The 17885-nt window shown below is 34.0% G+C and overlaps 1 protein-coding gene across 4 annotated transcripts in view; it reads right to left on the bottom strand.

Annotated features, from left to right (window-relative positions):
- Positions 1-10513: 10513 nt before the first annotated feature.
- Positions 10514-17885, bottom strand: part of LOC126472713 (steroid hormone receptor ERR1) — a 489204-nt gene continuing 481832 nt past the window's right edge. For all 4 annotated transcript variants that reach the window (XM_050099956.1, XM_050099953.1, XM_050099955.1 and 1 more), the window contains one exon: positions 10514-13411. In XM_050099956.1, the coding sequence (XP_049955913.1) occupies positions 13249-13411 (163 nt within the window). In that variant the 3' untranslated portion in view covers positions 10514-13248. The remainder of the gene's footprint in view (positions 13412-17885) is intronic.

Raw genomic sequence — 17885 nt, 5'->3', positions numbered from 1 at the left:
TCTTAACTATCTTTGGATACTGTCAGTATCCTATCAATCAGTCAAGATTTCACCTTTAAAATTAGTACCAATGTAAATTTTTAATACTCTCATTTGTTAATTGTTTACAGCTGATTAATGTTTCAAGAATAAAACTGGGTATTTTTGTCATGTATGACCACAGATTCCTCATTAAAGACCACAATGAAAACAAAATCACATTTCTTTGTCTCATAAACACACTTCTTTCAAAGAATTTGTGACAACTAAACCACATTATAAAAGAAAAAATATTTATTTTAAATATACTTAATGTAGATGTGGTCACTTGGAGTACCTACAGTGCCTGAAGCTGATTATCAACCAGAAAATAATCTGCCATTTGGAACATTATGCTGAAATAAGTTCAAGTAATCACATTATTTTCTTCTCAGATTAATGTAAGGCCACTTACATGAATTACATTTTGTTTCAGTCAGTGAACTGTCAACAGAGACTGGTTTCCAGCTGTAATGGTGGCTGCTACCCTCAATTACCCTCACCAAATTTCTAAATGTGGAGATACCAAGGGTCTCACATTAGAAGGTAGAAAATATTGAAGTGTCAAATGCTTTTACTATGGAAGGCTACCGATGGAAAAATATTGCTTCATATTCTCTACATAAAGTACACCATCTTGCTTGTCACGTACTAAATTTAACAGCTCATTTTTTTCTAACCAGGTGATGCATGATTATTGTGCTCAAGCTGTCATAAGATTCTGAAGCTTAAATGGTAATCCACAATAGTTTAATGAAAACTGTTCAGTCCATACTCAAAAATTTTGATTCTTCTAACAGCTCACTTATTTTTTTCAAAGCAATGCGTACACTACATAAGCTCCTAAGCACAATAAAATGGGATATATGATCACCTGCTTTTTCACTATTTTAAAATGAATGGAACCTCAAATATACAAAATCCACTGAATCTATGATTATAAAATAATAGAGAGACATGTCATCCCATCTGCTAATTAAATCTGCAATGAGGTCAAATGATTACCTTTAAAGCTGCTATCCCTTTACATAGTTATGAACCTGTCACAGGGTAATTTTTAGAAAATTTAATACAAACTATAAATGTGATGCTGTTATATTATACATTTACCACTGTATTTTATTTATTCTTAAGACATTTTATGGCAAGCAGCTGTTATAAGAATGATAATTACAGTGTCATAAATCTAAATAAATATAAATTTAAGTAGGTTCGTACACTCAGGAAACAGTGATATCATTTTAATTTCTTGCTTAATTTCATAAAAATATAATTGATTTTGTATTATATAATTTAACAACCACTGATGTTATTCCATTAAAAGAACTTATCTGAAAATATACACGTATCCTTGCCCACATTTTGGGATTTTTATGTAAAACTGTATTATTGTGCAAAAATCCAAAAAATGGCAGCAGGTAAAAATCATTGTGTGATATCTTTTGTAGCCATAAGAAGTTACCAAAATAATTTTTACTGTAATTGTGAGTCACAAGTAAAAAAATGCCTTTTCTTAGTATGTCATACTTCACTTGCTGTCAGGTACTGCCTATTAACTGAATTTCGGAGTAATAATTTCATATATTTTGAGATCATTTATCATCAGTGTCATTATCTGGCTTCATTAGCAAACAGAAATCAAACAAGCTAAGAAAGATTTTATGTCAACTGCAATACAATAAATTATATATTGGTACAAAATAAGCTTAAGATAAATATTAATCAATACTTTATAATCGGTGGTACAGTATTTAAAAGTGAAGTGTGGATCTTCACATATTAAGTATCACAGATGCTACAACTATATTCAGAAACTTCTTGTCACAAATTAGTTCAAATTTGTTGATTCATCACATAATATGAAGTATAATGTATGGATTAATTATGACACTTACTACTAAATGCAAGCCTGTTAAGCACCCACATCTGGAGCACAGTTACTGAATGGATAAAATTCACATTTTACATGCTATGGATGTTACAGAAATTTATTGTATGAGTTTCATAAGCCTGCATTTGTATATATATAAAACTAAAAAGTAACTGCCAAATACACTAAGAGAGCAAACAATTAATATTAATTAATTGGTGATAAACATCTATTACATCCCAAATAACTTTTGCACAAAAATAAGACACTTCATCTGTTGTGTCATTACTGTTCACCATTGTAATCTGACTGATATTATCAATCCATATTATTTGTAAGGAAACTATATTATTTGTGCCCACAACAGCTGTGGTGTCCTGTTTCTTTGAATTGAATGTACTATTTAAAAGTACTTTTTGTGACACTTTTGCAGATTTTGAAAGCATTAACAAATGATAAAAGAAAGCTTTTATCATCTCTGTTTCAGGTAATAATAGTGATTAGATTTCTTTCTTGTGCAGATGCAGAACTGAATATGGAAGATTCACATTAATATTTCCTTTACAGAGCTAAACAGTGCACACATCAGCTCCAGTTTAACATTATTTATCAAATTCACCACATATGTCTGGAAAATGTTAGTACTAAACAGCAAGATTCCCTGTGTCCTCTTCTGCAAACTTTTAAAAACAAGGTAGTTTGTTTTCATAAAATGAACATATCATAGCATAAGACAGACAGTACTATTAAATTGGTTTGAGTACATTAGTAGACTTGAGTGGCTGGCAGATGTACTTTGAGAGGTATAAAAACATAGATTCTGTGCTGTTTTGTAACAATAAATCAGAAATATGCTGTTATCCTTCGGCTACAAAAATAGTTGCAAAATTATATGGTTGCAAAATATTACAGCAGCAGCAGCTGATATCACTCCTACATATCTGTTTAAGGAAGAGATTAATGCTTTGAAGTAAAAGAGAGAAATGTACTGGAGCACTGAAATATTTACATCAAGAGTTATCATGAGTAATGTACAAATATTTACAACATAACAGTCTTAACACCAAACAAAACTACATAGAAAAAACAGAGCTGCCCTCTTGGCTAACTTCTAAGCTTGTATGAATAAAGTATTTGCCTCGAATCAGTCTTTCAAGTCATAAAAGTATATAAATCTCTTTAAAACACTGGTTAATATTATATAACATTTCAATGAAATTTAAACAAAAATGTTTTTCAGATATAACAGTTTCCATATTTTAAGCAGGTATCACAAGTTATTCAATATCTAACAATCATGTACGCATACATATCGTACAACACAAAAATGAAACAATGCAATTTAAACTATCACAATTTGTTTTACAGTTACTGGAAAATCTTACAGGCATCAGTTAAATTACCTTTATATTTATGTTTAGAAACAAATAAAAGTATAAATCACCTACAACATGTAGTAGAACAATACATGATAAAACCTCTGTATTTTGAAATATAATATTTATCTATATATGTACATATATATTATGCGCTGTATGATAACTGGAAAGCTGCAATGAATGCTTCACAAGTGAAACAGTACCACAAAGCTTGTTATCCAATCCCTTAAAATAATTATTGATGGTTAAAAATAGTAATGTCCTATAATACATTACTGACAAGTGTGTGTAATTTTTTTTTAGACGTAACAACAGATTTCAGAATGAATTACAGTCACTAATATTGTACTGAAAATTCTTTTAAGATATAAAGCTTTTAGATATCAAATTAATATCAAACAAATTTTTAGGAATAAAAATTTAAATTAATGGGTCCTGTATCTACATTAGAAACACCACTCAAATTAATTTAGTGTTAATTAATAAAATGGGAATTTTACAAAATATATGAAAAAACTGCTGTCTATGTACCAAAAATTCATTTTCTGCATATAAATAATTCTTACAAAAATTAAATCTGCAGACAACCTAACACACATTCCAAGTATAAACCCAATAACACAACTCTTAATGAAGATCTTTTAATATTTTTTATCAACAAATCCTCCTTTTATTCTTCCCCATTCACAAAATAATACACAAGATATGCTCTGTTTACTGATTCCCCATCTCAGTTTAGAACTTTATAGCAGTTCACCAAAATTGCAGAAGGTAACTCAGCATAACTGTATGTAAAAGTGTTTCTTCAGTTAGTTTGTTAACTCACATCAAATCACTTCATTACATTGTTTCTTTGTTATAGCATCAGCGCAGAGATTCTGTTGTCTGACCTTATTTTCACAGTATTTAAATTTCTTCAGAAATGTTTAATTGGTAGCAGTACACACAAAATTATATGGGCCAGGATTTTATCTCTATAAATGCACTATTTAAATCATATTCTCATGACATAGTAATATCATATTATGAACCCTTTCACTGCCAATTACGTGTAATTTTGTTTAGAACAGAAGTTCTCTCACCACCATGATGTCAAAAATCACACACATTCCATGAACTCTCAACAGTTGTTGAGTAATGAGTGGAACACATAGTCTTGTAATAATTTACAACAATTAGTTCATGGCTTGGTTTTTCTCGTAACTGTTGTGAAATTTCATGGAACAAAACTGCAGCTGACATAGATCTCATAGTAAATTGCAACTCTTTGTGAAGTTGAAGGAAGTGATTAATGTTAGAACCTCTGTTCATTATCTTAGAGTGAGTTGAAGAATTTATCTGAGACTGGAGGGATTGTCAGCCAAGAATTCAAATCAGAAAGAGAAAGAACTTGTCATAAGCCTCCTGTGAAGAAATATCAGATTTCTAACACACAATTATCTAGTTGTAAAATATTACAGCACCAGAAGCTGAAGTCATTTCCACACATCTGTTTAAGAAAGAGATTAATGATTTGAAATAAAAGAAAGATATGTAATGGAGCATTGAAATATCTACATCAAGAGTTTTTATGGGCAATGCATGAGTGTTTGCAACTCAACTGTCGCGCACTCAGTTTGTGAGACAAGTCTGTTACAAATTATTTTTTGTTCCTTCTTTAGTAAGTCTTCTCTGAGTGTATCAATCAGTTTTAAACTTTTACTTATGAACTGTTTTCAGGAAATTTCTTTTTTATTACACACAGTGATGTAAAAGTAGAAAATAAAGAAGACCAGGGAGAAAAACTGTAGTAATTACAAAATGAACATAGAGAAACAGAAAGAGAATTAAGGATTTGTACTTCTGCACCACCAGAACAGGCAAGTCCAAAATTAGTGGACCTCACAGAATATACCTATTTCACGTATTGGGTTTCAGGCGGCAGGTAGTTCACTCCCAATATTAAAGCACTGAAAGAGTTCAGATAACATTACTAAAAATTGAATGCAATATTTCTTCAAACACCAGTTACATTTCCTTGTTCACAGAGTGAGATAATCCACTATATCCAACACCAAATTGCAACACAATAACAAATGTTATTAGGACATGGTTTCCGTCTACATCCACACCAATACTCTGCAATTCAAATGGTAGCTGAATTATTTTCATACACATAATTACAATACAGTTCATTCTATTTGCTACCTCAGTAAGTGATACATAAAATTAGCCTCAATTTTCAGAACTAGATAGTTCAACAGACTCCTCCAATTCACCAAGTTGTAAATAAAAAGATCAATGATTTTTGTGACCAGACAAATCCTGGAATCAATTTGGTTTAATTTCAAATCAAGAATGTCACATGCTGGGGCCGCTTTGTTGAGAAAAAGGCATGGAATTGGATGGTTCAGGTAGAGAAAGCACGTAATATGAAAAATGTAACCTTGGATTTATTGTACACAATTGTGTATGTCTCTTGGACTGCCTATTAAATGATATTATTATTTTCACTCTTAATAAAAATACTTTTCAAATGGCAATTTAAGTTAAATAATATCTCCATAAACACATTTTGCTATGTGTGTTAACAGCAAGAAGAATTAAAAGAAGAGAACCTTTCAGTACTTTAAATAAGAGGGGAAAACTAATTTTGATGGAAAACTACACCATGAAAAATAAGTTCCTCACCATGTTTCTGAAATCACATTTTTTAAATTACTTATACTCCTACACAGAATAAAAATACTTAAATATATAAATTCCAGTGTTTCCTTGATCATGTTTCCACAATGATGAACGTCAGATTTTCAATTCAAGCAGGTCTGAAGAAGAAGGAATTACATTAGTGACTACTGAGCAATGAAAAAGCATTATTCTATATGGAAACATTAAACTAAGAAAGGGACAAGAAACACATGGTGCACCATGCTGAAATTGAGGCTTACTGCCAATCTAATGAAATATGAACATGACTAGCACAAAATATAAAATAGCAAAGAAGACGAGAAACTAATGCAGCAAATAGGGTGTTAGGTATTGTGCAACATTGGACTGAAGTAGCAAAACGAGAAAATGGAAGACAAGTATTTCTAGATAATGTGAGCCAAGGGAAATTAGTAGTCAAGAGTAAAGGATTTTGTAAAACATTTCTGCCTAGCAGAGTTTGCATAGAATGGGATTTTGGGTAATGTTGTTACATTCAGTCTTGTATTTTTTTTTCTTTCAGAATCATCAGAATTTAAATCTCAGTTAAGAAGGTGCAGAAATGAATCAACTGGATCACAATCATGTAAAAACCTAGATTTCAAAGCTGTTCAGGAATGTACATACATATTTACATATTTAACCAGTCATCAGAAATAACAGGTACAAACATAAAAGATTGAAATGAACAAGCATGTACAAAGTGCACATCAATAATTTCTTTCCCGGTGATTCATATCATCTTGTGGAATTGGGTGTACTTTTGTCTTCTGTTTTCTGTCTTCCCAACACAATATTTCAACATTGTAACTCGGCGTCTTCATCAGCTGTTTCCTGTGACGGGAAACATCTGGTGAAGATGCTGAGTCATGACATCGAAATATTGTGTTGGAAAGATGCTGACCACCAGCAGTACACCCAATTCCATGAGGTAAACACTTTCCAATCTGTGTCCTTGAAAATGAAAGGCATGTATAAATTTTCAAATCTGCATTGTAGCTTCAGCCAAAAGAACAAAATTGATTGGAAACAGACTGCCAATATTTATATGACGATTTCTCCTTGTGTGAGATCATCTGTAATTACAACAAATCATGCTAATTGTGAACTTTCTTCTTCATCTTCAAAATATCAGTTTTCAAAATACTGATCTATAAATATTTGCTGCAGAAATAAAAAGACAAATACATACACAGGATCATTCACAAAACATTTTTTAACTACAACATTCCTTAGAATCTTTCACATTTCAACAGATAGGCATTCAAATATGTGGCAAATGTAATGTTAACAAAGGGTTAAGAGTGAACCACATTTTGAACCTACACAGGCTGTGATTTCTAGGCTCGGCAGAAGCAGTGAAGATGAGCAACGTTCAAAGAATATGTGAGGTAGAGCACAAATAAAGATACGGAAAAACTACTTAAAGGAATATTGGAACATAGAGAAAAAAGGAGCAGCACTGATAAATGACAGCACCAGCAAGTTACACTAAGGCTGAAACAGAATGGCACTGTACAAGAGTATGCAGATTTAAAACATTGCGGACAAATATTATAGGGGACAAAAAACTTTAAAGAAAAAGTAAGGGATGAACAACAAATGTGTTAATACAACAATTTGGAAGGGAAATCACATCAGAAGTACGTGCACTGTGCAGCACTGTCACATACTTTATGAAATGTGTTAATTATGAATCACATTTGAAGTGATAAAAGGAGACTGATTAAATGACTACTATTGAAATCATAGACAGAACATAACGGTACAGAAAAAAAATAAAAAAAAAAGATATGGATAGGAGCAGAACTACTGACATTATAATTTCATCACATATGAAGCACATAATTCTGCTATCTCATTTCTAAAGTTATACAGTTCTTGAAAAATACGGCTTGGGCATGTCAAAATTATAAGACCACTGAATTTCAGAGTATAGGCACAGATGTAACTACAAAATAACATGGTTTTCAGGAAATACTTTAATAATTACATATTATGTTCAATAAGAAAACTAAAAGTATTTATGAAGTTTTGCTAATCTATAGATTTCAAGACATTTTTATACAGAAGTTGAAACTACTTCTAGTTTTGCTATGAAGATACTGAATGTGTGTTACATAAACTATAGCTCTAAAAAGCATCATTTAAACAAACAAAATATCAAGATAATTTTAATCTCCGATTCCAATTAAAACCAATGTCTTTACAGGTTGATCATTTAGTCCAGGAAAACTATACCATAATGCATGACAGTTTCAAGAGAAATTTTTATATGTCAACGTAAGCCAAAACTAACCCTAACAATTGTAGCAACAGAAGCTAAATGCAACAGATGCCTGTAAACAATGGGAAGAAGACACACAGCTAAATCAAGATGTGTCCATGAGTGTTATTAAGTACAAGTTCTCTGGACATTTACAACAAATTTATACCCCTTTCACCATAACATTAATTAATGCCGTAATTTCAAAAAGAATACTTTTTCCATAATGATTTAGAATATAAGTATTATGGGACACTTCATGAAAATTTTGAATACCCTGTATTAAATATCTCACATGAAACTTTTTGCCAGATCTTATATGTCATTACGATTTGGATACAGGAGGTTAAATAATTATTATACCATTAAAATATTCTTTGTGCAAACATAAATGGTGATGACTATAAATGACAAGTTAAAACTTCAAAATCAGATCATTGCCTTTGTCAGGCAGTGTCCAATCAATTACACCATTACAAAGACTCAACTGGTCAAAGTATCTTTCTTTTTTGGTACAATTAATAAAATACTGCCTAAAAAAGTTAGGAATCTGAGTTATAATTCTGGCCTGACATGCATCTTTGATTTTGTCACATATAATTGACATAACACATGATCTGTTGAGTAAGAGACTTCGTTCTCATATTATCAAATATACAAAGTAGAATGATAAAAATACCAAAAAATTTATCTCTTATGAATATAGTTACCACAGTCTGATAATAATGATACACCTGAAAGTTAATGACACATTTTGTGCAGTGTTCATCTGATATACATACATTATTTCTGATATATTAACTAAATGTGAATTTCTGTTTTTAGAATTACATGATAACAGTGTCTTACGGTTTGGTGATTTTTGTTTTATGGACATTGGGCCACAGTCCAAAGTGTATTTCTCAGCCTAACATTTCATATTCCAATGCTGCAAGACATCATCAGATGCAATAACAGCTCAGATGAAAGCAGTTACAATCTCATACAAGCTCAGCCAGCCTCAGATGACATCTCCAGCATTGAAGATGAAACATTTGGCAGAGAGATATGCCTTCGACCTAAGCCTACTACCTACAAAACAAAAATCACCAAATACACAAATACTGGCCATGAATAGCATAGTTTGATGGAATGTGATATGCAGTATGGTACAGTGATTGCTATGTAGCTGAGAGTGTCAGTGAATGACCTGTACTTCAGAAATGATAATACGCAAGACTATGAATAAGCAATGGATATCATCATTAATGAAAATTGCAGTCAATATCACTTCAGTGACAAGGATATTACAGACGAGTGAGAAAGCAAGAGAATCTTTTCTCATTTTTATGCACATGTTCATACACAAATTTATTATTTCATAAGATTCCAGAATCCTTATATCCACTCCATTTTGGTTTGTAATAAGTGGTTTGAAACATGAAAATGATGCACATTTTGTGAAAATTTTTTGCACATGTTGAGTCATTTTTACTCCAAAAAAAGTATTGCTTTGTACAATAGTATACAAATATAACTATACAAACAGCTGTAGTTCACAGGGTTTTAGGTAAAATAATTAACTCAGTCTCTTTCCCAAGAAAATTTCTCTCTTCAAAATGTGGGGAGTTTCATTCTGATGTTAGATCCTGATGCACACTTGTGAATCTGTAGTATGATGAAACACAACTACTTATCACTGTTATAGGGAAATCGGTATAAATTACCCAGTGTATTCTGCAGGTACAAGCAGTTCCATTTTGCAGCTATGTCAAGAAGGTTGAATAAATGTGTCAATTGTCACCATGCATTATCAGCTATAGAGGTTAGAAGCAACAAAAGAGAAACACACTATTTATACTACAATAAACATGATGTTGATAAGGTGATCAACAAATATACACCATACTTCAAAAAATACAATGCTTCTGATAGTCTGATGATACTATGACAATGATCAAATTTCTTCATGAACTGTACTTTGTGACATAAGTCCAACTAAGAATATTTCCATTTAAACTGTATACAAGTACCACAGCATGGTTAAGACAGAGGAAGAGGCTACTTTTTCAGCAGAAATGGAATTCTTCACACACTTTGTACCCACTAAGACATCTCTTTGGCATAATACAGTGATAAATTAACTTCACATATGAAATTTTTGTAAATTTGAAAACTGTAAACAGATGTTTATAATCATGTTTTCTCCCTAAGCAGTGCATTATAGTAGAGGAATTGTCACTCATGAAAATCTAAATATTAATCACATACTCCAAAACATGGAGTACCAGAAGTAGTACAAAAAGAGACAGAGAGTTCCAAATCAGAAATTGTGATTTATGTAGACCATGTTACATATTTCAACACTTGTTTTACATTGAACTTAGTTCTAATGACTGAACAAGGCTTATCAGACTGTGGTGGCTCACCAATCAGCAACTATAAGACACTCAAGCATTTGAAAAATACTTATCACTCTGGAACAAAAATCATGCTATTCTAAGGGTAGGTGATAACAAAATAATATAAAATCAGAGTAGCAGACATTCAATATTTTCCTTTGATTACAGTCCTGGTGAAAATGGCTTTAGAAGTACAGAAAGTAAGATATAACGATGGTTAAGTCTTTAAAAAAAATAAAGTTTGCCTGGCACAACAACATTAATAAATATTTTCTTTTGTTTCTTTTGCACAATCACTATTTACATTTTGAACAATATGTTTTGTGTGCAAGCAAAGACACAGTTTTTGTTGTCTTGGCATTAACAGATCCTCGATCTGCAAGTTTACTTTAAGGGTGATGTGAAGTGAAACATTGTTTCCTAATTACAAAAGACCTTGGCATCATAAAACAAAGATTGATATAAACAACTTCATCTGAACTGATGTACCACTGTGAATTGATCCATATAATTATGTGTGCACAGACCCGCCATAAGAGCTAACTACTAATCAACAAATATAAATTTTGTTTTCCCTCTGACAATAAAATAAACTATTTTGTAGTCAATTTCTGCAGATTCAAAAGAATTAACATCACAGCCAGTTGTCGCATTTACACAGAGTATTATCTGTTTTCAAACCATATATTATGTATTATGTAACAGCCTGAAAAGTGCATTAATATTCTCATGGGAGAATACATCTTTTTGTTTCCACAACTATGTTGACAATATGAGAACTTAAAAGTCATCCAACAAATCGGGTAGGGACAGATGTATCCCTAGCTTCAAATTTTCTTTCTTGCAGGAAATTCTGGCTATGGTGGAGAAGTAACTGCTTTCACAACTTTCTCATATGTTTGCCTCCCCATATCTAATATATATATTTTTTATTTGTTGTGTACAAACTCATACTGTCAACTGTTCAGCATATTCTTGTTTTACATCAGAACACATTTCATACTGGCTGCACTGTTTGTTGTAAAAAACACATCACAATCATTCTGCACAAAATGTCAGATTATAGCCAACAATACACATCATCATGGTAAATCATACTACAGGCTGATCTTTTACAAACTGCCACCATTAATATTCGTTCTCCTACATTTCAGAACTATGAATTCTTTTTCATATTGAAGAGGATTTGAAGCATTTTATACCATACCTGAGATGTCATGAAGGCAGCAATAGATATTTTGGAACAAACTATGGACCTAACTAATGATGATGAATATTTACATTTACATTGAATTACAAAACCTTAAAGCTAATAGATGTAGACCAAACAAACAGTTTGCTGAACTTTCTACTAAGAGCAACTTTATGAGGATGACTTCACAGACTTAAGTTTGAAAAATGTTGAGCTACTTCAAAGATGCTACAACAAATTAAGCTTGTTGAATCTTTTCATCTGAAATACTCTGCTGCAAAACATGAACTCATTTTGTAGTAAGTTATTAAAACGAACAAAAGGAACACTGCAACTTCAAAAGAAGTACTCCCAAATGATAAAGCTGAATCAATTTTTACATTTGATTTTTCACTTCGGATAAACATTTGAGCACAAGATTACAATGTGTTTAACCTGCAACACAGAACCATGCAATGAATAAGGAAAAATGCAGAACAAAGGACAGACAAGAAATGTTACATCACAACACTCAAACAAGCCCCCAATTCAGTTCGTATGCTATAAATATCACTCATAATTCACTGTCTTCTAACAGTATCATTTCTTCTCTGTTTTTCCTTTGTTAAACACTGCAATTTGCTGCTCTTGATTTCTTCAAGATGTGGTTCACTCTATTATGCTGCCCCATTAGGCCCGTCTCTTAAATATTCAGTTCTGTACATCTAGCACACATACCTAGAGCAAACCACTTACACACATATATGGTACAAGGTAGAGTACTAAAAAATTCTGAAACAAGAGATGAAACACAATGGACAAAGAGGAGCTTCATAATGGTGCGGTTAACTTTTGCTCATCAGCCATTCCCAACATTATCAAAAAATAAGCCTATAGTTGGTCTTACATTACAGTGTAACAAATCAATAACATCTAATTCTGAGGATATGTGTAACTCCAATAGCAACAACACTTTGTATTACACGTTACGAGATTTTCAATTTTCCTATGTAAGTAGCAGCCATGGTTGTCTGTAATATATATTTTTGCAGTACTGTGACAAAACTATTAATGCTACACATTATGATACGTAATTACTACATTTTAAAACAAGACTTTAACTGGAGAACAACAAATTATTTTGAAAGGATCAAAGAATTTCTGGCAGTATTTTTGTAACTGGGGATGGAAAAAGGTTGTTAAAAACTGTAACTGCACAAAAATGTAAAGTAATTACAACAATTCGAGTAATAAATCCCACATGTACATAAGCATCTTCCAAATGTTTCATTTGTTTAACCAAATGTCAACAGTAAAACTGCATGTCATGAAAATTCTATGAACAATGCAGATACAATTTTAGGAAGCTGCATTTTACTTTCAATAATCTTAATAATGTGCAGACAATGACTGACAAAGGCACGAGATACAGATTGGGTTCGTCACACCATTTACTAGGCAGCTCTTTGTGGACTCCTTCATCGAAAACATGCTTCCAGCATCTCAACAAAGAGTTTATTCATGGGTACCTTTCCCTCACGGTTCACCATGCTCCAGAAGCGTCTAACGACGTGATCTGCTTGACGCAAGGCAGGCAGTAGCAGTAACAGGTGTTGTGTGTGATGTAATGGTGATCCTGGCCTGTATTAAAAGAGAATATTTCTGTCATTATATGAAGAAAAAGGCTCCCTTGCAAAGTTATTTTTATACCTGTGGTTGTACCAACCAGCCCATTATGGAATGGAATAAGCTTTAGAATATTTCTGGTCTGTACAACAACATATCAAAACATGCATGCCAGATAAAAGACAACACATAGGATATTATACTGTGTATTAGAAAGGGAATACAAATGAAAGTTTTTTACTATCTGACAGTTTGGTTCTCTCATGAAGTACTCGCAGGATTGTGATGAACTTTCACTAATAGTTACCTTCTAAAACTTCCTTGTGAGTACTTTCTGTAAGTGTCTGAGAGTCTTTCTAGAGAGGACATCAAAAGCGTATACGCACAACAGGGTGAAAATGTCAATGAGGGCTGAGAGATCACTCCACATGAGATTTATCTCTCGTAGTTCTGTGCATGAAGGAAGAGGTCGTGATGGAAGGGCATCAGGCTGTGGCTGCACTTTTGATATTTCAAGTGTCATAGAAAAAATGTAAACAACCCTGTTAGTTTTGGATAAGAGAGCAGATTAGGTGGTGGGATGAATTAAGAGTGTGTAAGAATCTCATTGTGCAGCTCATTATAGAAAAACCTACAAAAATATCAAAATTTCACAAGAATAGCAGCATTGGTGACCAAAGAAATACTCTTTATAATTGGACCCAAAACTACCAATCTAGATGCTATTGAGCATAATTCCATTAGTGTTAAAGACAGGTTGCTTGTTAAACTAATATTTCCAGCATGGGTTACATTTATTCTCTTTAATATTTGGTAAGGTAACAATTACAATGAGATAATGTTAGGCCAATTTCATCTAGATACCCACAGATATTCAAAAGCCATTAACTCCAAATTGAGTCTCTTCAATAACACTTTTTTTTTAATTTTTGTTAGCTGATTCTTATAATATTTCTATGATGTTATTATATGATATTTGCTGCATAGCATGGTTTAACTCTAGAACTTTCAAAATAGGCTGGCTGCTCATGTTGTTCATTTATGAGGTAAAACAAGTGATTTCTTCACTCAGAAATGTGCCATGGACACGGCTCAAAACACACAGTTTCAGGGATACTTTCATTTAATGCATGCATGAGTACGGCAAAATATATTACCAAGCTGTGGCAGTGTACAAACTGTGAAATAGGGCACAGATCTGGGACACAACGAGGCCATTCAGCACTCTTCAAGTACTCTCCGCTCTCTTGAAATTGCCGGTACAGTTTTACTTGTCTGAGAGCTATGATGCGCAGCTCTCAAGGGATGGAGGTTGCTGTCTACACGAGACGTCTAAACTCATGGAGCATGATTATCTGAGATCTCACCCCACTACTGGACACTGCCAGTGAGCTGACTCTCAGCATTATTTACATGACATATTTACTTGCAAAAGCTCTCCGAGAGTGAAAAACTATCACTGCGTATCTACCTTTACAATAAAGAGCTGCAGTGGTGATAATGTTTACACAGAAAGAATAAAACAAAACATGACAGTGATCACAAGATGTTAATAAGGAAGGATAATAGGAGTGAAAATGCCAAAATAAAAGAAAGTTCTGGCAAAATGTAAATAATATAGGAATAAAAAAGATACACACAAAAACAAACACATATGCACACACCATTTGTTACACCCATTCAATTCTCTTCTAACAGAAGTACTAAGCATTTCATCTTCTGATGGTAAGTACTGCACAGGCATGTCTAGCAATTTAATACTGTAGTTTTCTCAAGTAAATTTTCCTTTTGATACATTCCTATACACATTTAGACAGTGGTCGAGAAAGCACACAAGTAATGTACCGTAGACATTGCAATGCTCCATCATGCAAACATCACCTAAAAACAATAATGTTTTACTGATCCACATACTGGACAGTTTCTAAAAGCAGTGATAAAGGTGCAATAGTTGAAGATTGGTTGGTAATACCTTCACTGCTTCCACAAAGCGCTACTCCACTCTAAAAACATATATTGAGACTGAAGTTGGAATTTTCTGCTACCTGGAAACCTTTAAATGGAGCATTAACCTCCATACTCACTATTTGGGGAACAACAAGTGGTTCAAGCAGCACTTTTGCAGTACTATTGTCTGATAGGTGTAACAGACAACTATTACGCTGATAATGAAGGCAGTCAAGAAATTTTTGTATAGTAACACATATCTTCAAGTATTGTCACTAACTGCACAGACTAAGTTTGTCAGGGAAAGCATCAGACAGTTTGTGCAAATGCTAACAGTTTTATCTTTTAAGAACCATTTTAAGAACGACAGTTCATCTACAACATGAGGAATGCAAACACAAATTGAAAGAGTCATGAATCAAACATTAATCTCAAATCCAATAAATAAAGGAATATGGGTATGCATAACACACACACACACACACACACACACACATATGCGCACATGCACATACACGAATGCACACGCACACACATGCACACGCACGCACGCACGCACACAAACACACACACACACACACACACACACACACACACACACACACACATACATACATACATACACACTCATGCACAGGTAATACGTCTGTTACAATAAAATGAAAAGAAAGCAGTCTGACAGAAATTTTAGGATTACTGTTAAGTAACATTTGACAAAACTCTGACTGTTGATCACTTATATCCACATCAAATGTCAATTAAGTTAAAGTGAAATAAAGTGCTCCCATTTGCCTCTTGAACTCTCTTTGCCAGAGTGTACATAATATCTAAATTCCTGAATAAACTATAGTATGTTAAATACATATCTGTAAAACACAGCCTTACCCAATTTACAAAATTTAATATTGACTATCATATGTTCTACCTAATATTATCTTTTAGAATCAAAAGAGACACCAACATTTTATTTTGTAATTACTTTATAATTACAATATTCTTATTAAATGAGTTGCATAAAGGGCATCCCAGGAGGAATGTTCAGTACTCAGGAGCACACCAGGAACAATCTTTGAAGCAAAAATCTTCTATGGACATATGCCCTATTCTGAAAGGTTTCTGAGAAAGAAAACATTTAATGCACATTTGTTTTTGGGCTAATGGCCTGCATGTATGTATCTCACCACACAACATCGTCGACATTTTATTGTCGCCCTACCTACATTACTGCTTTCAACCTCAGAACGTCTTTCTGCCATTATAGTAACCCGTTGAACACTCAGTTGTCCATGGTGGAGGGGGAGGAGGAGAGGGATAGTATGGTGAGGCTGGGAACAGTGAAGTGCTGCAGGCAGACAGAAGGCAGAGGAGATGAAGGGGAGGGGTGGGGAGGGGGGGGAGTAGTGGAGAAAGACAGAAATAAAAAGACGGTGTGGTGGTGGAACGACTGCTGTGTAGTGCTGGAATGGGAACAGGAAAGGGGCTGGATGGGTGAGGACAGTGACTAACAAAGGTTGAGGCAGACAGCTTGTTGGTTGTCATACCTATATAGAACACAGCGCAGTGATTGCAGCTTAGCTTGTAGATCATGTGACTGGTTTCACAGGTAGCCCTGCCTGTGATGGGATAGGTGATGTTACTGACTGGACTGGAGTAGGTGGCGGTGGGAGAATGTGTGGGACAGATCTTGCATCTAGGCCTATTATAGGGGTATGAGCCATGAGGTAAGGGATTGGGAGCAGGGGTTGTGTAATGATGGACGAGTACATTGTGTAGGTTCGGTGGATGGCGGACTACCACTGTGGGATGGATGGGAAGGATAGGGGGCAGGACATTTCTCATTTCTGGGTATGACGAGAGGTAATCGAAACCCTGATGGAAAATGTAATTCAGTTGCTCCAGTCCTGGGTGTTACTGAGTTACGGGGAATCCTTTCTAAAAACCCAGAATCCTAAACCCCTCACCTGGTTCAGATTCATTGAGACATCTTTGCTGTCTGGTTCGAAAGTGAGGACACCTATCCACATTCCTCCAGAACCTCAACAACTTCTCTCCCATTTGCTTCACCTGGTCCTACTCAACCCAACAAGCCAGCTTCCTAGATGTTGACCGCCACCTCAAAGATGGCTACATCAGTACCTCCATCCATATCAAACCTACTAACTACCAGCAATGTCTCCACTTCGACACATGCCACCCATTCGATACCAAGAAGTCCCCTCCATACAGCCTAGCCACCCATGGTCATCACATCTGCAGTGACAAGCAATCCATCTTGAAATATACCGAGGGTCTCACTGAAGCCTTCACTGACTGTAATTATCCTCCCAACCTTGTATAAAAACAAATCTCTCATGCCTTATCTTTCCAGTCTCTCACCACCATCCAGCCACAGAGGAGCATTCCCCTCGTAACTCAGTGCCATACAGGACTGGAGCAACTGAATTACAATCTCTGCCAGGATTTCTATTACCTCTCGTTGTGCCCTGAAATGAGAAATGTCCTGCCCACTATCCTCCCCACCCCTACCACAGTGGTATTCCGT

This window comes from Schistocerca serialis, chromosome 1 (assembly GCF_023864345.2).
Source record: "Schistocerca serialis cubense isolate TAMUIC-IGC-003099 chromosome 1, iqSchSeri2.2, whole genome shotgun sequence".
In the NCBI taxonomy this organism is placed as follows: domain Eukaryota; kingdom Metazoa; phylum Arthropoda; class Insecta; order Orthoptera; family Acrididae; genus Schistocerca; species Schistocerca serialis.
The sequence above is the reverse complement of the archived record's forward strand: the minus strand, read 5'-3'. Positions and strand labels throughout refer to the sequence as shown.